The 24,741-nt window shown below is 45.7% G+C and overlaps 1 protein-coding gene across 2 annotated transcripts in view; it reads left to right on the top strand.

Moving 5' to 3' along the window:
- The window catches only part of PLEKHH3 (pleckstrin homology, MyTH4 and FERM domain containing H3), a 66,130-nt gene that overhangs the window by 22,292 nt on the left and 19,097 nt on the right, over window positions 1-24,741 (top strand). For both annotated transcript variants that reach the window (XM_040435875.1, XM_040435873.1), the window contains exons 2-3: window positions 12,167-12,222; window positions 24,369-24,457. In XM_040435875.1, the coding sequence (XP_040291809.1) occupies window positions 12,167-12,222; window positions 24,369-24,457 (145 nt within the window). The remainder of the gene's footprint in view (window positions 1-12,166; window positions 12,223-24,368; window positions 24,458-24,741) is intronic.

The raw sequence follows: 24,741 nt of genomic DNA, 5'->3' as shown, positions 1-24,741 counted from the left end.
GTCCGCAAAATGCGGAACGCACATCGCCGATGTCCGTGTTTTGCGGAAAGGCGTTGTCTCGTATGTACCAAGGCTGTTTTTCCCGGTTTCGTTTTTTATGGGTTTTTTTTCAGTAGTGTTTCTGGTTCTGTTCCGTTTTTCCATATGGCATATACAGTATACAGTAATTACATATAAAAAATTGGGCTGGGCATAAAATTTTCAATAGATGGTTCCGCAAAAATGAATATGTGTTCAGTTTTTTTTTTATGGAGCCACGGAACGTGATTTGCGGGCAATAATAGGACATGTTCTATCTTTCAACGGAACAGAAATACGGAAACGGAATGCATAGGAGTACATTCAGGTTTTTTTTGCGGAACCATTGAAATGAATGGTTCCGTACACGGACTGTATGCGGAACACAAAAATACGGCCCGTATACGGAAAGCAAAAAACGTTCGTGTGAACGAGCCCTTAACATACTGAGCGGGAAAACTACAGGGGGGCACAGTGGGGCGCAGGAGCGATATTTAAAAAAAACAGGCAGGGTGTCAGCATCACCGCAAGTAAAGGTATTTATCTAGAATTTAAAAATAAACAGACGTCTCAGGTTCCATGTCCCTGGGGATCTGCTGTTGTTGAATGCATAAGCCAAATTTCCTCTGTAAGGCTGGGTTCAGACCTGAGCGTATTCGATATGCGCTTTTTACAGGCGTTTTTATCGGGCACTTGTATCAGGTGTTTTTAATGGGCAGAAACAAGCAAACGCCCATTTAGGCGCGTTCCCGCTGAAGTCTATGGGTGGGAACGCGCAACAATACGCTCCTGTACTTCTTGAGGCATAGGGCGTTTTACAGCGCGTTCGTACGCGCTGTAAAACGCTCAGTTGAGAACCATGCCCATAGGGAAACAGTGGTTTTTGCCTGTTGAGCGTAAAACGCTGTAAAACGCTCAGGTCTAAACCCAGCCTAACAGCCAACTGAATGGATGACCATGAAATGCATAGATAGACCAGGTCCGCCATAGCAGGTAGTCATAGTCATTCTGGTTCCTAGATTACAGCTTTGTGTGTAAAATCAAATCACCGGTTGTGGAGCAGGTCGTGGCTTCTGCCCTTGATTGGTCGATTGGCTGTGATAGCCATTTCCTGCCGGGTTGAGGCAGTAGTAGGAAATGGGGTGCATCAGAACTAAGGTGGTGGGGAATCTGTAAGGTGCCCCTGGGACAGCTTGTTTTCTTGCAACAAATAGTATGTACCAAAAAAGTATATAAATCTGAGATAATTATATAAGTATATAAATATAAAAAAGTTATATAATAAATATTTAAAAAGAGGTCTAATATAGGAACCAGACAGATATGATTCTGGAGCAAGTTACTACTTTAATTTCTGCACATTTATTTCCCAGGTCAAAAAGAGGGACATTTAAGGAGCAAAGAGGGCAGAAGGACTTGGGTCAAAAAAGGGACCGTCACTCTAAGGGCTCATGCACACGACATAGACACGTAAGGAGAGGTTACAGCTCCTCCTTAACAAACTGGTACAGCCTTTCTAGCCGTGCATTATAAATATTTTACGTTTTAAGTAATAAAGTATAAAAATACAAGTGTGTACACAGTGAATATGCATGGACATAGGTTCAGATAGGTTAATGCATTTTGCAGACCTCCCCTCCCCCACCTCCTTGTCTGTATGTCTATGTTTACTCATGTCTCAGACTGTGATAAGCCACCTGGTTTGGAAGAACTTACATGGTTGAGTGCTCCCTCTTTATGACAGCTCTCTGGTCCTTTGATACATGGTTAACTCATTCACTGCCAGCGCAGTAGGCATGGAGTTCCTAACAGGGACATTTTTGGAGGGAACACCCTTCTCCCCACATAGCAGAAGACAGCCCGTAGATTACCACCCTCTAATCTTACTACTTGTTTGCCCATATGGAACTATTGAGGAATTTCAGCAGAGGTTGACTTGATTACTTTATTCCCGGTTTGTGCCACCGCTTTACATACTGCTTGGTGAGGAGTCAGGACCGCGGTGTCAAAGCCTCATTTTCCCCACAGAGCAGAGAGAAATCAATGGCCATTCATTGATTTCAGTCCACGCCTTTGACTCCCTGAAAGCCCCTCACAGCTTCATGCCTCACCCATCTAGAAAGGACTACAAAATGGTCAATTCAGTGGCACAATGAAATGCTAATGAACCCGAAGTGATCAAATTGGCCTTAAATAATATGAAAAGTGACCTAAACGGCTTTTTTTTTTTTTTGTACGCAGGCTTTTGTTCAAAAAGCTAGTAATATCCACATTAAAAAACTCTGAACGTTCCCGATAGGCTTTCAAGTTCTCGCATTGTGATTTGTGCAGTCTTCTGTATTTTATGCTCCATTCGTTAATGTTTTAATGACAGTAGTGGGGTTTACGTAGGAGTAATGTGTGGTCTTTTATAAGCATAGGAGACCGGTGAAGGCATCCAAGAATCTGACAGACCTAGGCTTACACAATCTTTGGAGGCTCTTCAGCGAGATACAGTATAGAACAGCATTGTCGAAAAGTGAGGCCTAATTTTTTTTACGCAATGCCGATAAAGATTTTCTCTTCTATATAAAAAAAATGAACCTTCATCAGTCTGCAGTGTTCTGTACGAGCACCTTGGAAACTGGGCAGACACCCTCCTCATATTACTTGCATAGGAGTTACTAGGTGGGGCCATACATCTGGTCGTCCATGTGACCTCTATGTATTACAGAGAATGTGGGGGTGGGTTATGATGTCGGCTGTGGTAAATGTTTCCTGCAGTTTAGCGTCGGGGGCGACTCTAAAAAGTCTAACAAATATCATATTGTGAGTTGAAAAAAATTCAAATTCCTTATGTAAAGTATGCAAAGTTGGACAAAGCTCTAAAAACTGGTCTGTTTTTGCCGGGCTTGGGCAAACTGTGTTGGACATGGTGTCATTGGGCCAACCCTCCATCTGTATGCTGAATATGTGTATACATACCAACATTGTTGTTGGTTAATTCAAGCCATGTAAGCCTCAACCACCTGGCAATGCCCCCAAACCTACATCGGACCACCCACTTCTGGGCATGGCTTGCATAATCCCGACCTATTTTCAGCCCAGGGCAACCGAATTTGCCAGGACTGTCCCTGTAAATTCACATCCACTTTTAATTTTTCACACAGGAAATGTCATATCAGGTGGAATTGGTTATTTTTGAATCATCTTATATGAAATAGACTCTCTTGACTGGAGGTTTTCGGGGAGGAAGGGCAGGTTGGCAGAGAGGGCATTTTTTGGTTGTTAACTATGCGGTCTAGGGCTGTTTTACAAGGCCAGTATCTATGATCTCTCGCTATCTAACTCGTGTAAAGTAGAACTGTCTTAGTTGCCATAGCAACCAATCAGAGTCCACCTTTCATTTTCCAAAGGGGCTGTGAAAAATGAAAGGTGGAATCTGGTTGCTATGGGCAACTAAGCCAGTTCTACTTTATATCAGCTTGATAAATCACCCCCCAAATGTCTAAATCATATTTTGGATGCACTATTGACACTTATTACATTACTTGCCCTGGTTATACAGTAATAACTGTTAAGCATTTAATTGCATATTTAATTACGTGTTGCATTAATTGCTAGAGTCACTCAATATATTGCATGCTGCGTATCTTAGGCTGGGTTCACTTCATGTTTTCCCCATCCGTTAAATGTATACAAAAAAACATATACGTTAAACGGATGCCTGAGACTGATGCCAGAATACCGGAATTGCCGTATCCAGCATAGCCAGACACTGCCAGGTCCGTTGGATCTTATTCAAAATAATAGGGAGCGTCGGGTTTTCAGCATTCTGTCGAACACGAAACCGCTGCATGTAGCATTTTTTGTCTGGCAGAATGCTGACATTAATGCCGGAAACCCGATGGACCCCATTATAGTGAATGGGATCCGGTGGCCCCAGCAGTGTCTGGCGATGCTGGTTACAGCTGTTATAGTAGGGTGGCCACTTGCTTCACCCTCAAAAGTCGGACACTTTAGCCACGCTCCTGAGTCCGCTAAGCCACGCTCCTGACTCTGCCAAGCCAAGCCCCCTGCTGCTGGCAAAGGGAAAAAAAAGGACTTTCAGGTGATCTGCGGGCGAGGGGATGTTCTTCTTTCCCCCTCAGTCAGCCATGTCGGCCGGCTCTAGTGACTGACTGAGGGCAGGGCCGGCGCTTCCATAGAGGCAAGGGGGGAAATTGCCCCCGGGCCCCCTAGTCCTTAGGGGCCCCCCCCGCACCGGCCCGCAACTAACTATAGGCAGGACAGTCACACGGAGATGAGCACTTCCATTATGGAAGCGCTCATCTCCAGTCATCTGTATCGCCGTCCTCAGGACAGTGATACAGATGGCTGTGCAGCAGGGCAGGGGAGGGAGAGGTGTGTCCCTTCCCGCTCTTCTTATAGGCAGCAGGCACTAGGCCGGCAGCCTATCAGAGGCCGGCGCAGGCGGCAAGATGACGTCATCGCGCCGCCTGAGCCCTGAGCCGTACAGCGCGGGACACAGGCCGGAAGAGGCCTGCATCACATCGCTGCCAAGGAGGTAAGTATAAGTGTTTTTTTTTTGTCTGTCAATACTAGTGGCTACTGGCACATGATGAGGGGCTCTGGCTACTGGCACATGATCGGGGGGCCTATAGCTACTGGGACATTATAGGGGGGCCTATGGCTACTGGCACATTATAGGTGGGGCCTATGGCTACTGGCACATGTTGATGGGGGCCCATGGCTACTGGCACATGTTGATGGGGGGGGGGGCTCAGGCTACTGGCACATGATAGTGGGGCCTATGGCTACTGGCACATGATGGGGGGCTCAGGCTACTGGCACATGATAGGGGGGGCTTATGGCTACTGGCACATGTTGATGGGGGGCTCAGGCTACTGGCACATGATAGGGGGGCCTCTGGCTACTGGCACATGATAGGGGGGGCTCAGGCTACTGGCACATGATAGGGGGGCTCTGGCTACTGGCACATGATATAGGGAGGGCTCTGGCTACTGGCACATGACATAGGGGGGGCTCTGGCTGACATAGGGGGGGCTCTGGCACATGATATAGGGGGGGCTCTGGCTACTGCACATGATATAGGGGGGGCTCTGGCTACTGGCACATTATTGGGGGACATCTATGGGGGCACTTCTTACTGGCCCATTATTGGTGGGCACTATAGGGGCATCTACTGAGGCCACAAAGAACGATTATTTTATATGGGGGCTCTGTATAGGGGCATTTTATACTGGGACACATTATGGTGGGTACTATGGGGAAGGTGGGAGAGGAGTACTATGGGGTCATCTACGTGGGCACTGAGAAGGGGTATTTTATACTTACAAATTATGGGGGACACTGATGGCATCTACTGGGGCACTATATATAGGGCATTTTATACTGGTACATTATGTAGGGCACTAGGAGGGAGGGGGGAGAGGAGCACTATGGGGGCACTATATAGGGGTATTTTATACTGGCACATTATGGGGGCATTATGGGGACATTAGCTCAACTGGGGGAATTACAAGGGGGTATTTTTTGCACTGTCACATTATAAGGAGAATTATTTCTACTGGGGGGGCATTATGGTGGGCTTTATTACTCCCCCATGGTATGACCCCCCCTAGTAGCAGCACCATCCTCTCCCTGCTCTGCTATCCCTCTGCCCCTTCTCCAAATCCTTATTATGAAATCTTTCTCATTAGGATAAAACACAACATCAGCTCCGCCGAGCCCCCGACCAAAGTGTGGAAGTGGTGTCTGAGATCCCCAAGGGCCAAGTCAAGTAATTGTAAGTTTTCATATTAAATATGTTTATGTTATACACATATAGCCTACACCGTGCCCCACAATATACAGTTTCTTCTGTAAAAGTCACGTAGAACCGGCCCTGACTGAGGGTGAGGAAAGCCACTAAGGGTGAGGAAAGCCTCAGTCAGTCAGTTTGTGCCTGCAGCTCACGCACAATGCTGCTGAAAAGAAGGACATCCCTGCATCCGTCCAGGCCCTGCGACGGACAGAGGACAGGGAGTCTGGAAACTGGACTGTTCAGCCTAAAATCGGACGTCTTATAGTAAATGGAATCCAGCGGGCCCTGATATTGTCCAGCTCGACTCCACTGTTGGAACAGAATCCGGTCGCAAATGCCTGCCACAAGTGTGGATGTACCCTCAGCAGTCCTCTTAAAAAGGCTGGTCATAAATATGTCAGCCAGACGCTCTGGGGAAGATTTATCAAACTGGTGTAAAGTAGAAGTGTCTCAGTTGCCCATAGCAACCAATCCGATTCCACCTTTCCTTTTCTAAAGGAGCTGTGAAAAATGAAAGGTGGAATCTGATTAGTTGCTATGGGCAACTAATCCAGTTCTACTTTACACCAGTTTGATATCTTTCCCCCACTGTGTGTCCCAATCGCCACTATAAAGAAGCACACTTAGTGCAGCCGAGCCTACATGAGGGGAGTTATGCTGTCCCCAGAGGCGTCTGCCATTATTGGAGAGTCAGGAGACCCCCCATTAGATAGTCTGCTGATCCTACCGAAAACAGTGGCTTCTGCCAATATGCATCTAGTGTGTATGGCCAGATTTGCTCTATACCTATGTAATACAGTGAAACCTCTCCACCTCTTTGAGAAGACCACTGCTTTTTACAAGACCAGATTTTCTGTTCTTATACATATTAGCCTCTTCTTTGAGAAGACACATTCAGAAGCTGTCAGCCAAACAATTATTTGGCTGACCGCTAGGTCTCACCACTGCCTCCCCACTCCCCCATACACGTTCAGTTCGCCTCAACATGCATGTGTATTCAGTGGGCAGAGAGGAGAAAACTGCTGCCAGATATTTCTGGTGGTGGCTTATCTCCTGGGAGAACAAAAGGATCGGGTGAAAAAATTCATTTCACCTGAATCCTTCTTTCACCCACTTTATTTGTCAAGGGAGAGTCTTGAGCTACCCATGCACTTTAGGATGTTGGCCAAACCCTTAGGCTCCATTCACACGTCCGCAAAATGTGTCCGCATCCTTTCCGCAATTTTGCGGAAAGGGTGCGGACCCATTCATTCTCTATGGGGACGGAATGTGCTGTCCGCATCCACATTTGCGGATCCGCACTTCCGCATCCGTGCTTCCATTTCCGCAAAAAAATAGAACATGTCCTATTCTTGTCCGCAATTGCGGACAAGAACAGGCATATTCTATTATGTCGGCAATGTGCGGTCCGCAAAATGCGGAACACACATTGCCGCTTTCTGTGTTTTGCGGATCCGTGTCTCCGTGTATCCGCAAAACACATTGCGGACGTGTGAATAGAGCCTTAGGGTCCATTCACACGTCAGTATTTTTTACCTTTCCAGATAAACGTTCCTTTTTTTGGCGGATCCGTTTTTCAGTACAACCTTCCGTTTTTTTTACTAAAGTGCTTCCGAATCCGTTCCGTGTTTCCGTTATTCCGTTTTTTTTTTTTTTTTTCCATCCATTTTCCTGTCAATGGATCCGCAAAATCGGATGACATTCGGATGGTTTTGTGCATGTCATCCGCATTTATGCGGATCCATTGACTTGAATGGACAACGGACCCGAAAAACGGACAGAAAGTAGGACAAGCTTAATATTTTTTCAGGATCCGCATACTCGAAAATAGGAAAACGGAACGGATTCCGTGATTCGGACAGCACTATGATTGGTGTCCGCATTTTTGCAGAGGCAATTGAAATTAATGGATCCGAAAAAAACTTTCCGATTTAAATCGGAACGGAAACGGAGTGTTATAACGGACGTGTGAATGGACCCTAAAGGTGAGTTTACAACACACAATGATACAGCTGATTGTTGGGAAGGAAGCGTTCCTTCCTGACAGTCGTCTGCTCGTTCAGTGAAGGAGAGAGCTGCGTTTACATGCACCGATCTCCTTCACTGTTTGAGGATGAGGGATCGCAATTGTGATCCCTCCTACCCATACAGAATCATTGTTACTGGGCTGCAGATCGCTGTTCAGACTGCACCATCTGCTGCCCAGAAATGATGATTGGTGGCGCCTGCATGAACGACTGGATCACCCAAAGAACGAGCGTTTCGCTCGTTCATCGGGTGATCGGCGTCACATTTAGACGAACGCTCGTCAGCGATTATCTTAACAATAATCTGCCTGTGTGATAGGGCCTTGAGGGTGGCAATACACACATTAGATGAAACCTCTGATAATGCAGGGACTGGCTGACCATCTAATGTGTATGGTTGGGGGTGTTTCTGAGTTTTCCTCAACAGTAGTAGTCGGGGAATGAAGAGTCAGAGCTGGATTTCAACATGCCTGATTCTTTTTGTTCTCAGTGGAGATGCCTTTGGAGAGGTCCAACGTGTCTGGCAGCAGCTTACTCCTCTGTCCCTATTGAGAACACATGTACAGTTGGACAAAAAGGGCGTGCATGTTAATAGGGGGTCAGTAAGAATAGCTGTCACAATTATGTAGACCTATGCCTAGCTTTAAAGGGATTGCCCAGGATTTTGATATTGATCATTATCAGTTTAGTGGAGGTCTGACGCCCCACAGATCAGCTGTTACTTTCTAGCTCTGGTACCAGAAGTTGGTGCTGGAACTACATGGTCCCATCCATTGTGTAGTGAATGGAGCTGGTACTTGCTGCGTTGCTCCCAGTGAAGTGAATGGGAGCAACTCTGCAGTCACCAGCTCCTTCTACTGCATGATAAACAAAGTAAGAGCTGACTGGATGCGGGGTGTCGGACCTATGCCGATCTGATATTGATGGTCTATCCCAAGGATAGTCCATCAATATCAAAATGCCTGGAAGCCCCTTTTAAGGTGCCCATTCTCCTTCAATGTTCAGCTGCCAGCTATAATACTGTGGCCAAGGCAGAATGACCATTTGGTGCCTCCTTGCTTCACGGCATCCAGCTGTGTGTGATTTTTGTCTTCTATTGTCTTTTTATATCGATCCCATATATTTTGACTTACAGCACTGGGTATAGTGTACATGTGTTTACAGAGCGAGGGCTCTGGAGACATAAAAAAGCCTTTGAATACCCTCAGGCTGCGTCACCAGGAATTCTTTATTTGGTCTGTTTGTATGTCCATAAACATTTGTTAACACAAGAATCAAATGAAAGTACAAGCAGAGCAAAGTAAGCTGTATGTTAAGAATGTTGCATCCCCCAATATAAGGGCTGTATTACACCAACAGATTATCTGACCAATTTCTGTCCAATTAGACCAATAGTTGGTGTATAACAAAAGATCTGTGTGTGTAATACAGCCCTAAGTGCTTGGGCGGATCTATATAGATAAAGAAGGACAATATCTGTATGTGTGTATGTATGTTCCGCGATCACTCAAAAACGCAACCATCGATTTCAACAAAACTTGGTATACACATCCCTTGCTACCTGGAAAGAAATTTTGTGGGGGTCACAGCTCTCTAGGATGTACCGTTCCTGAGATATTCCCAAAAAATTTCCTGCATTAGCCAATACAAGCCTGCAAATCTTTCTCTTCATATCCCAACTGCCATACACACGGTCACATGTCCCTTATCAGCCAACAGAAGCTCGCAGGCCCTTAGTCTCCACATACACACAGTTTTACTCCAGGTTTCCATAACAAACCAGCCATTTTTCTTCACTGCTGCAGGTCAGCTTTAAAGGGGCAGGGTGCTATGGATGACACTATTAAGGGAGTGGAGTGCTGTGGAGGTCACAGTTCAGGGGGAAGTTACGGTTGTTATTCAGGCCACCATCAAAAGACGGACTTAAAAACTCCGCCTCCCAGTTCCTGCTAAGCCATGCCCCCGATCCGGTTAGGCCACGCCCACTCCACAGCCGGCAGGGATTGAAAAAACTTCTGTCAGCTTCAGGGGTGGGAGGGAGGGGGACTTTCCCCCTGCAGCTCACGCTCAGACAACACAGTGCTGCTGTCTGAGAGTGAGCTGTTCAAAAGGACATCCCTGTGTGAGATATTGCCAAAAAATGCATTAGCCAATAGAAGCCTGGTCACATGACCCTTATCAGCCAATAGAAGCTCGCAGGCCCTTAGTCTCCACATACACAGTTTTACACCAGGTTTCTATAACAACCCAGCCATTTTTCTTCACTGCTGTAGGTCAGCTTTAAAGGGGCAGGGCGCTGTGGATGACACTGTTCGGGGGCAGGTAGGGTGACCATTCAGGCCTCCCTCAAAAGACAGACTTGAAAACCCCGCCCCCAGTTCCCGCTAAGCCACGCCCCCTTCCACTCCGCAGCCGATGGGGATTGAACAAATTAAGGTTAAAATCAACTTCTGTCAGCTGCAGGGGTGGGAGGGAGGTTGACTTTCTCCCTGCAGCTCACGCTCACACAGCACAGTGCTGCTGTCTGAGACTGAGCTGTTCAAAAGGACATCCCTGTGTCCATCCAGGCTCTGCGCCGGACGGAGGACAGGGAGTCTGAAAGCCGGACTGTCCTACCTAAAACCGGGCCTCTAGCCACCCTAGGGGCAGGCTGCTGTGGAGGTCACAGTTAAGAGGACGGTCCGCTATGGAGGTCAGTGTTAAGGGGCAGATTGCTGTAGAGGCCACTGTTAAGGGGACGGGGTATTGTGGAAATCACTGTTAAGGAAAGGGGGTACTGTGGAGGTCACTAATAAAGGGGCGGCCGCTGTGGAGGTCACTGATAAGGAGGCGGGATGCTGTGAAGGTTACTGTTAAAGGGGCGGGTGCGGTGGAGGTCTCTGTTAAGGGGACAGGAAACTGTGGAGGTCACAGTTAAGGGGGCGGTCTGCTAAGAAGGTCAGTGTTAAGGGGCGGGGTGCTGTAGAGGTCACTGTTTGGGGGCGGGGTGTTGTGGAAATCACTGTTAACGAGACGGGGTACTGTGGAATAAACGGGCGGCCGCTGTGGAGGTCACTGTTAAAGGGGAGGGCGCTAATGACACACACAAACATTAAGTGAAATAGATGAAATATAGCCGTGTGAAGCCGGGTCCTTCTGCTAGTTTATTATAAAGGTAGGCCACTTTTGTGATGTGAAAAAGTTGCAAACTGTAACTTTCTCCACCAGCCTCACCCCTTTGCCCAAAAAGAGGATGTGGCAAGGGGCGGGGCTGACGGCACCACCACAATTATCATCTTCTATGCCAGTTTTCTAGCGTAGAACACTGAAATCTACACCAGTGTATGCCTCATCATAAATCAGGCGCAGCATCCGACAGCGCTCCTGATTATCACAGCACTGGCATATGCCTCGGGGTGGGGGCAGGCTATGATAAATCTGCCCCCTTGAGTTTTTCTCTTCTGACAAGTTATTGAAGCAATTGTCTGGTTCAGAAAACCTCTTTTTGATTTATGTATTTTAAAAATTTATTTCTGTGCTTTGTTTATGTAGTTCCAACACATTCCACAGCCTCCTATAGATTGAGATTGCCATCAGCCACATTAGTCCCTGTCCCGAATGGGGGGTAACAATCGAATTGTTCCATTCTCAGAGACACATATACATACTAGGGCAAATTTCACAGGAAGCCAGTTGACCAACCAGTATATTTTTAGAAGAAAACCTATGCAAACATAGAGAGAAAACACAAACTCCTTGTTGTTCTTGGTTAGGTTTCATACTGCTGCTACCATGTGTTAAACGGAGCTCCCAAACACTGGATATGGCAGGGAGTCTAAGTAATGGCTATCTCTAAGGAACCAGTTGGCGTGTCCTCATTTCCCATGCAAAATTATTGCCATCAATGCAATGCGGCATTAGGTTCTCCATAGCCACATCCACACTTTGTAGCAGCTCTCCGCTTTGACTGGTTCTGGACAAGCCCTTTAAGATATTTATTTAACCAAATGTCTCCAGAAAGGATTGTCCAAATGTTGACAGCTGTCAAATACTTTACGCCCTGCTGACTGGCTTTCTGTATCTGACTTGTCACCAAAGGAGACAAACCATGAAGCATGAATACAGGTCAAGTAGAACTGGTTCTTCACTTTGTTTACTATGTGTAGATGACATCAGAAGGTTAACTTCAGGAATTTGAACGCATCACCGTCATTAGTAGTCACAGCAAAATGTAAAAATACCCGATATTTATCACCGTTTTCATCCTCACTAAATCGTTATGTAAGACGTTCTGCCACTCATTGACTCATTTTACTTATATTTTGCCTTTTAATAGGGGTCCACAGATGTCGGCGTTACCCAGCCTGTCCGTGCATCCAATGGCTTGGAAAGGTAGGTCCCAGACTGACTAAAGCATGAAGTGTTGGGTAATGTATATTAGAATATGCAATTCCCATGGTGCCATACTCGACAATTTAACCTTACCATTATAATAAATACACAAGACTACCATTGTGGATAAAAATGGCCGCGGTCTTTATTAAACTGGGGGGGGGGGGGAGGTGGGTAACAATAAATAATAAAATTCCATAAATTATTCAACCATTGAACTTCCCACCAATATTAACTCAAGTCTATTAGTGCACTCTCCTCAAGAGTCCACCCAGTAAGGCCTAGTTCACACGACCGTATGGCTTTTATTGTTTTTTGCGGTCCGTTTTTCACGGATCCGTTGTTCCGTTTTTGAGTTCCGTTGTGTTTCCGTTTCCTTTCCGTTTTTCCGTTCCGTTTTTCTGTATGCCATGTACAGTATACAGTAATTACATAGAAAAAATTGGGCTGGCCAAAACATTTTCAATAGATGGTTCAGAAAAAACGGAACGGAAACGGAAGACATACGGATGCATTTCCGTATGTGTTCCGTTTTTTTTGCGGACCCATTGACTTGAATGGAGGCACGACCCGTGATTTACGGCCAAATATAGGACAAGCTCTATCTTTCAACGGAACGGAAAAACGGAAATACGGAAACGGAATGCATACGGAACACATTCAGTTTTTTTTGCGGAACCATTGAAATGAATGGTTCCGTATACGGACCGTATACGGAACACAAAAAAACGGCCCGTACACTCGCAAAAAAAACGTTTGTGTGAACTAGGCCTAAGGCTGAGCGACTAATCCCCCCCTCCCCCACCTCCCCCTATTTCAAAAGACCGCGACTAAACCCTTGGGAGGGCTGGCGGGACACGATCTTCTTTCTTCACTCTTCAGCCGCTGACAGAGCTTCCAATGGTGAGTGTCTTCTATAAATACTTCTTCATTCCCGCCGAAAACTGCCCTTGACCAATCCATTGTTCCAGCTAAAAATAGCCCTTTGCCCAGCAACTGGTCAGCAACCCTTTTCTGCCAATCACCTTTAATTCAGCTACCGGCTAACCACAGATTTACCTGAGGAGAAATAAATGGCGGGAAAAGGAGAGAAAGAAGGGGGGCAGAGGGGGTAGAGAGACATGGCCACCAACAATACATTTTATATGTCTCAATGACACCATGAGGGGCAAATGCCAATTACTGGCACAGCCCCTTTCATTATGACTGCAAAAGACGATATACAACCATTGCGTGCCTCACTTAATATAAAACACAAGACCAGGATTATGTAATATGAAGGTCTTGGCGTGCAATAAATGTGTGTGGTTCTGATATTATTGAAATGTGTAGTCACGCTGAGGGAATGTAGACATTAATGCTGAAGGAATTATTCTTGGCAGTATTAAATATATATTACAGTAATCGCATCTGCCTTCATGTGTCAGATGCTATTGATAATGTATAGGCATACCTGATTACTCTACAACATACAACAGGGATGCCCAACCTGCGGCCCTCCAGATATTGCAAAACTACAATTCCCAGCATGCCTGGACAGCCTACAGCTATTAGGGCATGCTGGGAGTTTTGAAACAGCTGGATGGCCGCAGGTTGAGCTTCCCTGCTGTAAAGCATCGCCATGGCATTGAGCATTCTCTGGAAGCCATAGTATACAAAATTCTTTCTCCTTTTAATACTTCTTAAAGGGAACCTGTCACCTGGATTTTGTGTATAGAGCTGAGGACATGGGTTGCTAGATGGCCACTAGCACATCCGCAATACCCAGTCCCTATAGCTCTGTGTGCTTTTATTGTGTCAAAAAAACTATTTGATAAATATGCAAATTAACCTGAAATGAGTCAGAGCTTGAAAATATGACTCTTCTCTGGTCACACAAGTAAGATATGACTCTTTAATGTTAATTTGCATATGTATCAAATCAGTTTTTTTACACAATAAAAGCACACAGAGCTATGGGGACTGGGTATTGCGAATGGGCTAGCGGCCATCTAGCAACCCATGTCCTCAGCTCTATACACAAAATCCCACTGACAGGTTCCCTTTAAGGCAGCTCTACCCCATTTATATTCACTTACCCTAATTACTTCCACTATTTCGATTTGGGAGACTAAGAGTGTAGTGTTTTTGTTGCCGTTGGGGTACTGTTCCTCCTTGCAGAGATGCCTGCTGTTGTATCGAAACGTCCAGGCAATGTTCCCTGGGAAAAGATATGCAAATAAGCTCTCCTCCAGAAGGAAGTTAGTGCCCGATCCGTTAAAGAGTCTTAAAGCATGACTACAGATTTTACCAAACCAAAATTTCCTACAAAAGGAAGAGACACTCGTCAACTGCTGGTTTCGTGGGTTCTTGGCCCTTGTCAGTATACAGTTGGGCACTGGTTGGCTGCATACAGCAGTTTCTATCGGCATGCTTCAAACATGTAACTGTATGCACATAGCGTGTTGATAACGTGGTCATCCACAAGATTTTCCCTGCTTCTCCAGTTGATTTAACTGGGATCCACCAGAAATCTATGGACACAATCCAAAAGTCACCAGCTTATTGTGAAAAGATGGATTGGACAGGTTTGACTTTACCTTGTCCAATTCTTTGTTTCCTGAGTGAAATGGTTTATCCCCCTCTTGGTGTTGCCTGAGTTATGAGAACTGTTGCCTAAACTGTAATAATATAACCAAAAAATAAAAATAAATACTCAACCTCTACACTTCTACCTGCACAACCGCTCTTCTGCCTCCCTCAGCGGGTGCGCTGAAAGAGTCCAATGGGTGAGTATTAGTTCCTTGCTTCTGCTATTTCACCACTTGCCTTTGGCAATATTCTTACATAAATTGGACAACCCCTTTAAACATGCAGGCTCAGTCAGTCCATAAACGTATGATTATGGAGTAGTCCTGATCAGCCCGATTCAGCTTTAGGGTACCTGCACACAAATCCACCCCAAAACCGCACATAAATCTACACTTTTTATCGTGGTCTTGGTGCATTTTATGTGCAGTTTTTGGTGTGGATTTTCTATTTAGGTTAACAACCACTCTACATAAGGTGCGGAAACGCACAAACCATTGCAAGCTGCAGATGTAAAAAATCCACGCAGCAGGTTAATTTTCACACGGAAGAAAAAATAAAGCAAAGTGTAGATGAGATTTGCGAGACACCATTCACTTTTGCTGGCACTATATCACTCTGCGTTTTTTCTATGCGTAAAGAGCCTGCATAATCGGCAACATGTGCAAGTAGCCTTAAAAGGCCTTTACATTGCCAGAACACTAGCAGCACTAGTAGAAGTGCAGCCTCCTCTTTTAACAGCTGATTAGAAGGGGTGCCGGGAGTCGGACCCCCACCAATCAGATATTGATGACCTATCCTTAGCTTGTTGGCAATAATCTGCCTGTGGAAAGGTGCCACCAATAACCCGATGAACAAGTAAAACGCTCATTCATTGAGTCACCTAAGTCATCATTTGCTGGCAGCAGATCCGGATGTCTAAACAGCACTGTGCTGCCAGCAAACAATGGTTGTAATTACACTGCGCCGCCTCTGCAAGCAAGACGACGCGCAGTGTAATCTTGAAGAGGAAGCAGCGTTCGTACAAGCGCCGCCTTCTCTTCTAACAGCTGATCGGCGGGGGGTGCCGGGAGTTGGACCCCCACCAATCAGATATTGATGACCTATCCTTGGCTTATCTCAATCAAAGATTGATTGTGATACTTCAGTTTGTCCGATCCTTCTCTACCCCAATGTTTTCTGTTGGGGGAGACGTTGGGAGTTGACCATGCACATTAGATCCTCAGTCAGTGGCGCCAAAAATGGTTGGTTAACCCAACAATACACTCATGTGTATGGGAAAACATGGTCGGCTTGTTCCACAAACTGTGCAATACTTGTGCACAGGTTGTATCCGGCCTTGTAGCACAACCCGCAATAGCAGTTACAGCCTGTGGACTGATGGAGTGCTGCTTCTGGATTTAAAAAAAACATGTGTTTCTAAGGCTACTTTCACACTCGCGTTTTGGCTCTCCGTTTGTGAGATCAGTCATGGGCTCTCACAAGCGGTCCAAAACGGATCAGTTTTGCCCTAATGCATTCTGAATGGAAAAGGATCCGCTCAGAATGCATCAGTTTGCCTCCGATCAGTCTCCATTCTGCTCTGGAGGCAGACACCAAAACGCTGCTTGCAGTGTTTTGCTGTCCGCTTGACGAAACTGAGCCAAACGGATCCGTCCTGGCACACAATGTAAGTCAATGGGGACGGATCCGTTTTCTTTGACACAATTTGGCACAAAAGAAAACGGATCCGTCTCCCATTGACTTTCAGTGGAGTTCATGACGGATCCGTCTTGGCTATGTTACAGATAATACAAACGGATCCGTTCATGACGGATGCATGCGGTTGTATTATTGTAACGGATCCGTTTTTGCAGACTCATGATGGATCCGCCCCAAAACGCGAGTGTGAATGTAGCCTAATACTGTTATGCTTCCACAGTCCACAGCTTGACCATTTCTTTGGCTTGGTTTCTACTGTGGTGAACAGTGGTTATATTACTACACTGGATTCATCTCACACCCACTGACGTCCTATAAAATTGTCCTTAGTGTAAGGTAGGGAGATTAGATGGTGAGGCCCAGAGGGAGATGGACTGATGTAGAATATGTTTGCGCTATTAATGATGGGTGATAAATACTAGAACTATAGTCAGGACTCATTTTGCCCAAATATTTTTTTTTTGTACAGTGACTGGCCATACGTTTTTGATGAGGCAATATCCGTGGGAGGAATTTTCACTGTTTGTATTAAGGCTGTACCTCTGGATTTAGTGTTCTTGTGTGCTCTATAAAGAGAGTCTCCTGATACATTGCAGATCCAGTCCAGCTGGGCTCGACGCTGTCCCAGTATGTGAATGTAACATACACATCCATCTGGAGAGAATGACAGCAAGGTTAATACAGAGCGCAGGCCTTGCCAGGAACCCCTCCCCCGCACGCCTCTTCCTCTCTTCTCACTCATTTCATTTCTTTTCTTGTATCCAGTAGGTTTCTATTTCTTCTCTTCGCTTCTGTATTTTTCCCTAACTTCATTACTAGCCATAAAATATAGTAAATCATTTTGCAGTCCTTTTGAAGTGCTCCCGGTTAACGCTGTACTCATGCATTGTCAATTTTTTCTCTTCCCGACATTTCTCTGTAGCCCTCCCTCCCTCCTTATACTTTTTCGGACCATTTTCCAAATTCCTTGGCCGTAGGATTTACGTAAACAAGTTTATTTTTAGGCCCGAGGTCTCGCTCTGATTAGACTGGCTCCCTACTTTCCCACCAGCTCAGCAGCAAAGGAGTCTGGGAATCTGGAAGGATTATACACGGAGACATTTCTTATTAAAAGTTCGTTCTCTCGGCATGCAACAGGAAATGGAGATATTGTTTGTTCAGCCTAACAGTGTGATTACCTGGAAAGCTTAAAATTAATGAATTTCAGCAAGTCACTTTCCCAAAATGCTTGTGCTGAACTGTTCAAGCTACCACAGGATGTCTGACTTGGCTTATCTATAAGGGTAAAGAATAATAATGAAAGGATCATTTACGGCTCTATGAGGGGTTTTTGGCATAGCATTATATATTTATTTCACATTGCCTCCATAGTGATTCCACAGCGATGTACAGAGATTAGTCTTGAAGCCCAATTGCACTAACAAGCTAACTTCCCTATTTCAGTAAAAATAAGAATTCAACTTCCCTATCTCAGTAAAAATAAGAATTCAACTTCCCTATCTCAGTAAAAATAAGAATTCAACTTCCCTATCTCAGTAAAAGTAGAAGAACAAGATGCATCCATGGACTTGTCATACATACTGGGAAAGGATACTTGCATGTCTACTACTTTGTATTTTTCTTTCACCAGTTTAACACTAGGAATAAACATCTCCATGTGCTTTATACTGGGATGCATTTTAAATGCATTGCCAGTATGTAAAAAGGCCATCTTTCCAACACTATGGCAGAAACATCTCCTATGGTATAGCATCATTCCTGTCTACCAGTTAAGCTGTGACCTCCTGTTCCATTAACTGTGCCATAGTGATACAATTGATGCTTTATTACTTCTCACAAGATAAAGTAGGAAGATATTTTAGATTCCAGGGTCCTGACCCCTAAATAGATTTTTGACCTATGTTGGTGCTGGAACAGCCAGAACTCCTAACGGAGATGTGAACAAGGTCTTAGTGAAGCAAGCTTCCCCGTCACTCCATGTGGCTTCAGTCACCAACTACGTGCAAAGCAAAATGCTGGATCATAGTGGTGCTGCAGGGCATCATGACCCATCATCCAAACTGCAAAGAATAGGTTCAAAGATGGCATATATATTTACATCAGGCATGCTCAACTCCCAGCATGCCCGAACAGCCTACAGCTATCAGCCTACAGCAGGGCATTGTGGGAGTTGTAGTTTTACAACAGCTGGAGGGCCGTAGGTTGAGCATGCCTGATTTACATATATAGCAAAAAATACTACTGCAGTACATGTGCTGCAAAATGGGGAGTGCATAGTTCACCCCCCCTTACAAGCGGCTAGTTGAAAGCTGAATTACAGCAGCAATAGGATGAAGCATTTTGACAGATATGTCCTTCAGATTGTTATAATTATAGATCTTAACCCATAGCATTCAAACCAGGCACCTTGAATCTTCAATTAGTCCAGCTGAAATCTCGCGCAGGCGCAGTACCGCCTACTGCCTGCGCCTGTGCGATCTGACCGCTCCTGAGGGCAACAGCCTCAAAAGTGTCACTGGGCTCTGCGCAGAGCCCAGTGACGTCTTCTTATCGCTGTTGCCCTCAGGAGCGGTCGGATCGCACAGGCGCAGGCAGTAGGCAGTACTGCGCCTGCGCGAGATTTCAGCCGGACTAACTGAAGATTCCAGGTGCCTGGTTTGAATGAATTAGCTGACGTACCAGAGGGGGGCGGCGCCATTAAACTAGACTGAGGAGGCGTGCTTGGGCTATAAACTAAGGCCGGCTAGGCACTTCAGGGGGGCGTTACTGGGCTCAGAGGGTGAAGAATAACGCCCCTCTGGGCACCTTCAGGGTTAATTTGCATAACACAAAGATCGCTTTTTTAGCAAAACGAAAGCATGAAAATAAGAAAGAAAACCACTGCAGGAGAGAAGGTAATTTATTACACATGGCAATGGTGGGAGCTTAATATGGTCAAACCAGGTGACCGATTCCCTTTAATAAAATCTGTCTGTATGGTGCCACCTGCTGTTTGTTCTTTTCTTTATTTCTATGTCCACCTCACTGAGGTGGTCACAAGCTCTCAGTCATATCTCCTGTTAGATGCTGTGGCAGAGCTAAGGCAGAAAGGACACATCCCTTAAGAAAGGAATACCCCTGATCTGCCAGCCTGAAATAAATCTAGCAGAGCAATTGGAGCTCTAAATAGGGAGATCTCTGGATCGGTGTGAGGTACAGGGATGTTCTAGCTTTGTTACAGATTGTCATGTATTATATGATTTTCATTTTTATATCAGTCATGGCATAACCCCTTTAACTACTACCGTATATTTATAACATAGGGTTTCTGCCATCGGTTTCAAATCTGTCGCCCGGACTTGTCCTTATGTCTTGTACCACTTCACTGTTGTAATAGTTCTTTTTATTTCTCCTACGTTCTTCTATTAATGTTCTCTCCTGTCTATATTAGAGTCATCTGGTACTCCCGCTCCTCTATTTTTACCTTTTGTCTCCCTTCCTCCAGTTTTTCTGACTCAGCACCATCATTACACAAATCATTCGCTCTTTCCCTGTGATTCAGCCTCCCCCCTCCTCCTCTTCCTCCTCCTTCACATTACCGCCCCATCTCCCGTGCCCTTCATCTGACTGTCTGGGTGCAGGCATTGGCCCAGGCCCATAGCTAATGTGGTTTCCCTCCCTTCCTTCAGGTGGTTAAATTAAACCCAGCACACTGGCGCGTCCCTGCGTTCCTTCCTGCTGGGCTTCAACATCTCGGGAGCCTCCGGGCAAAGATTTCCCATGGCACTTTTTAGAGGCACAGTCCTGTGGTATGAGTGTAGTCCTCTGGATGAGACTTTCTTCACCAACTATCCTGGCATTCCTCCAAGGCCAAGGACTTCTGATTTCTTCTTTGTTTTTAAAGGAGCCTCTATCACAGTGACCACATCTTCTATGACACATGTTAAAAGGGACATAACTATGAAAAGGGAGAGCCATATATGCATGTACAAAATGGGGATTCCATGTGATAAGCCGCAGTAGAAACAACCTCTGTATGTTCAGCTTAAATACCCGCAAAGCAGTTTCCCATTGTTTGCATTGCTACATAGTGGCAGGCGGGGCGCTGGAAAGAGTACTGAGCATGACATATGGCACCTAAAAGGGAACCCGTGACCAGGAAGTTCACAGCTGCACCAGGAACAATGCCTTGCAGGGCTTGCTCAGCTGAATGTAATTATACATTTAACTTACTGTTGCTTCATCCTCGGGAAAGATTATTTTTAATCCATATGCAAATGAGAAGTTACGTGCACTGAGGGCGGACCCAAGGCACTCTGTGCACCCTTGCTCCTCCTGCTTCCTCTGCCAGCCCCTCCCTCTCCTTGATTGACATCGCCAGATGAGACGACTATGCAGGAACCTGGCCCTGTCTATCAAGAGGAAGAAGAAGGGGCTGGCAGAGAACGCAGGAGGAGCAAGGGTGCCCAGAGAAGTTTGGTCCGGTCCTTAGTGAGCGTAACTGCTCATTTGCATATGGATCAAAATGACTTTTTCTCCAGAATGTACAGATCGCTAGGTGAAAAGGTATCATTACATTTAGCTGAGCTAGACCTACAAGACATGATGCCTGGTTTAAAGAGGACCTGTCACCGCTCCTGACATGTCTGTTTTAGTAACTACTTGTATTCCCCCATGTAATAACAGTTCTGGAGCATCTATTCTTATCACTCTATCTTGTGCCATTCCTTTATTATTCCTGCTAGAAGTTATATATGAAATGCTAGCAATTTGCAATTAAGGTCCAGATGGGTGTTACCAGTTGGAGGTGTGTCCCTGCACAGTCCGACATTGTAGTCAAAAGTAATAGGGCCTATAAATTAAACACTTAGTGCTACGTCTATTAACAGAAAAGCCACAAATATTGCACTAGATCAACAATTGATAAATAAAATCATGACTGGATCGAATAAATAGATAAAAATACTTAAAACAACATATAAGAGGGACATACCTAAGATAACACAGTGACACAAAGGTACTACATAACGTTATAGCACATATGGTGCCATCCAAAATGAAGGTCTCTGGACCAGTCCTGGGGCCAGCCACAAATAGGTAACATCATGCAACTGAGATTGTAAAAGACTAAATATAAAAAGTATTTTGTCTTTTATTATCTCAGTTGCATGATGTTACCTATTTGTTGCTGGCCCCAGGAATAGTCCAGAGGCCTTCATTTTGGTATGGCTGTGGGAATAGCCGGCAGGGTACCATATGTGCTATAACATTATGTAGTACCTTTGTGTCACCTCTTCTGTTCCTCTAGTTCCCCCATCCCCAGTCCATTCAAATACCTTTCTTAATCTGTGACGGTCCTGAGGAGGACCATCGCAGCAGCAGCAAGGTAGCCATCAGCGTAGCAGAGTCTTACACTGTGCTATCACTCCTCTTTGGTGGCCAGGGCGGGAAGCGTGCCGAGTGGGCCTATCAAACGCGTTGTGTGTGATGCGTCTGAAGGTTTTCTATTAAAACATACAGTGCGGCGGGGCAAGTAACAAATGGCGACAAGACTGAAAAGACTTGCCATCATTCGTCGACAGCTGGCGTGCCACCTCTGGCACACGTGCTGCAGGTTGTGCAATATTTGTGGATTTATAGACTGACATTGGCAGCACTGATTGGATAGTGTCAGACTGCACAGGGACACCCCCCCCCCCCTTCCCCCCCCCAACTGGACCTTCATTGCAAACTACTATTAATTCATTAGTTACTTAAACATACATCTTAGGCTACTTTCACACCTGCGTTTGGTGCGGATCCGTCTGGTATCTGCACAGACGGATCCGCACCTATAATGCAAACGCTTGTATCCGTTCAGAACGGATCCGTTTGCATTATCATGAACAAAAAAAAAAAAAAAAAAAAAAATTTTTTTTTTTTTTTTTTTTTTGTTCATGATAATGCAAACGGATCCGTTCAGACTTTACATTGAAAGTCAATGGGGGACGGATCCGTTTGAAAATTGAGCCATACTGTGTCAACTTCAAACGGATCCGTCCCCATTGACTTACATTGTAAGTCTGGACGGATCCGTTCGCCTCCGCACGGCCAGGCGGACACCCGAACGCTGCAAGCAGCGTTCAGGTGTCCGTCTGCTGAGCGGAGCGGAGGACAAACGCTGCCAGACTGATGCATTCTGAGCGGATCCGCCTCCACTCAGAATGCATTAGGACTGGACGGATCCGTTCGGGGCCGCTTGTGAGAGCCTTCAAACGGAACTCACAAGCGGAGCCCCGAACGCTAGTGTGAAAGTAGCCTTAGTAGAGGCTACAGGTCCTCTATATAAGGGCTTGTTCACACGACCGTGCCGTTTTTTTGCAGATCCGCAAAAGACGGATGGCGCCCGTGTGCCGTCTGTGGAACGGAACAGGAGGCCTATTATAGAAATGCCTATTCTTGTCCGCAAAAAGGACAAGAATAGGACAGGACTCATAATTTTTGCGGAGCCACGGAACGGAGCAACGGATGCGGACAGCACACAGAGTGCTGTTCGCATCTTTTGCAGACCCATTGTGTGCACCCCGTGGTCGTGCTGCGGCCTGCAAAATGCGGGCCGCAATGCACGAACACGGTCCGTGGGGCAGCCGCAGCGGATCGCAGACCCATTCACTTTAATGGGTCCGCGATCCGGCCGTTCCGCAAAAAGGTGGGACATGTTCTATCTTTTTGCGGAACGGAAGTACAGGACGAAACCGCACGGAAGCACTCCGTAGTGCTCAGGAGAGATATCTGCCTTTCAAAATGGAAACCTAAATACTGTTTAATATAAACTGAAGCGACTTGACAAATGAAGGACATTTTTTAAAATGTATTTTAATGGAATTTGTTGTAGCTGTCCCTTTTTCTGTGTAGTAGCAGGGTAATATTATGTCAAAGTTTCCATAATTCTGGAGCATCTTTTTATGTAACTCTGATCTCCTGTTCCTTTATTATTCCTACTGAATGAATTGGCAGCAGTCTGCAATAAAGGTCCAGATGGGTGTTACCAGTTGGGGGTATGTCCATGCACAGTCTGCCACTGGCAGCACTGATAGGATAGAGTTAGACTGTGCAAGGAAACCTTTCCCCCAACTGGTAACACCCAGTCGGACCTTTATTGCAGACTGCTGGTGGTTGCTAATAAACCTCTAGTTGGAATAATAGATGGCTGCTCCCGAATTTCAGGAGCGGTGTCAGGTCCTGCTTAAAGGAGTGTTTTATTCTGATAACCTTAGGATAGGTTATCAGTATGTGATCAATGGGGTTCCGGGCCCTCCGCTGATCAGCTGTTTGAGGAAGCCATAGTGCTGCGGTGAGTGCTGTGGCCTCCTCGCAGCTTACTCTAGGCCTGTGATGTCATGTTCATTGGTCACATGGCCTAGTGGCAGCTCAGTCCCATTCAAGTAAATGGGGCTGATCTGCGATACCAATCATACAGCCACTATCCAATGGACGACGCTGTGCTTGGTAAGCTGCGAGGAGGCTGCGGCACTCACCGGGGTGCTGCGGCCTCTTCAAACAGCTGATTGGCAGGGGTGCTGGGAGTCTGACCCCCACCCATCAGATACTGATGACCTATCCTAAAGATAGGTCATCAGTATAAAACGCTTGGAAATCCCCATTAAACAAAGGTGACCTTCATTGGGAAGTTATAATGTCATGATGCTATCAATGGCAGATCCTAGGATATATGTTTGGAGTACCGGTATCTTGCTTCACAAGTGCTATATTCTTTTTATCATTTATTTTTGGCTATAAATCACGGCTGATAGGAGAAGAGCGAGTAGGTGGCCTAGAAGCCTCTTATCTGCTCTCATACTCTGTGTAATAAGTGGGTGGCTGGCTATGAGATCCTCTTCTGTCTTTGCTTATTTCAGGCCGTTACATGTCTCTGAGGAAAAATCCAGCCTGATAACACCCAGCAGCAAGGTTATATGCAAGGACGACCAAGATGTCATTGTGAAAGGTAACTATATATTCCCTGGTGGCTTAAAGGGAACCTGTCACCACCTTAAAGGCTGTAGAACAGGCCGATGTTTGGGCAGTGTGAGCGTCAATGGATAATAATACACCCATCAGTGTATGCAAAGTGAATGATTGTTACCGCAGAGGTTCCTCCTTTATTCAGTTCTGTTGACTGTTGGCAGCACATCCCCGATTACACAGGATGATGTGTTACCAATAATTGGACATCTTTCATCCTGATGATAGATGCCCATCAGCCGAAAAATTAGCTTTTACCCGTTTATC

This window comes from Bufo bufo, chromosome 6, assembly GCF_905171765.1.
Source record: "Bufo bufo chromosome 6, aBufBuf1.1, whole genome shotgun sequence".
NCBI classification, from domain to species: domain Eukaryota; kingdom Metazoa; phylum Chordata; class Amphibia; order Anura; family Bufonidae; genus Bufo; species Bufo bufo.
Note: the sequence above shows the minus strand (reverse complement) of the source record. Positions and strands in the feature narration are given on the sequence as shown.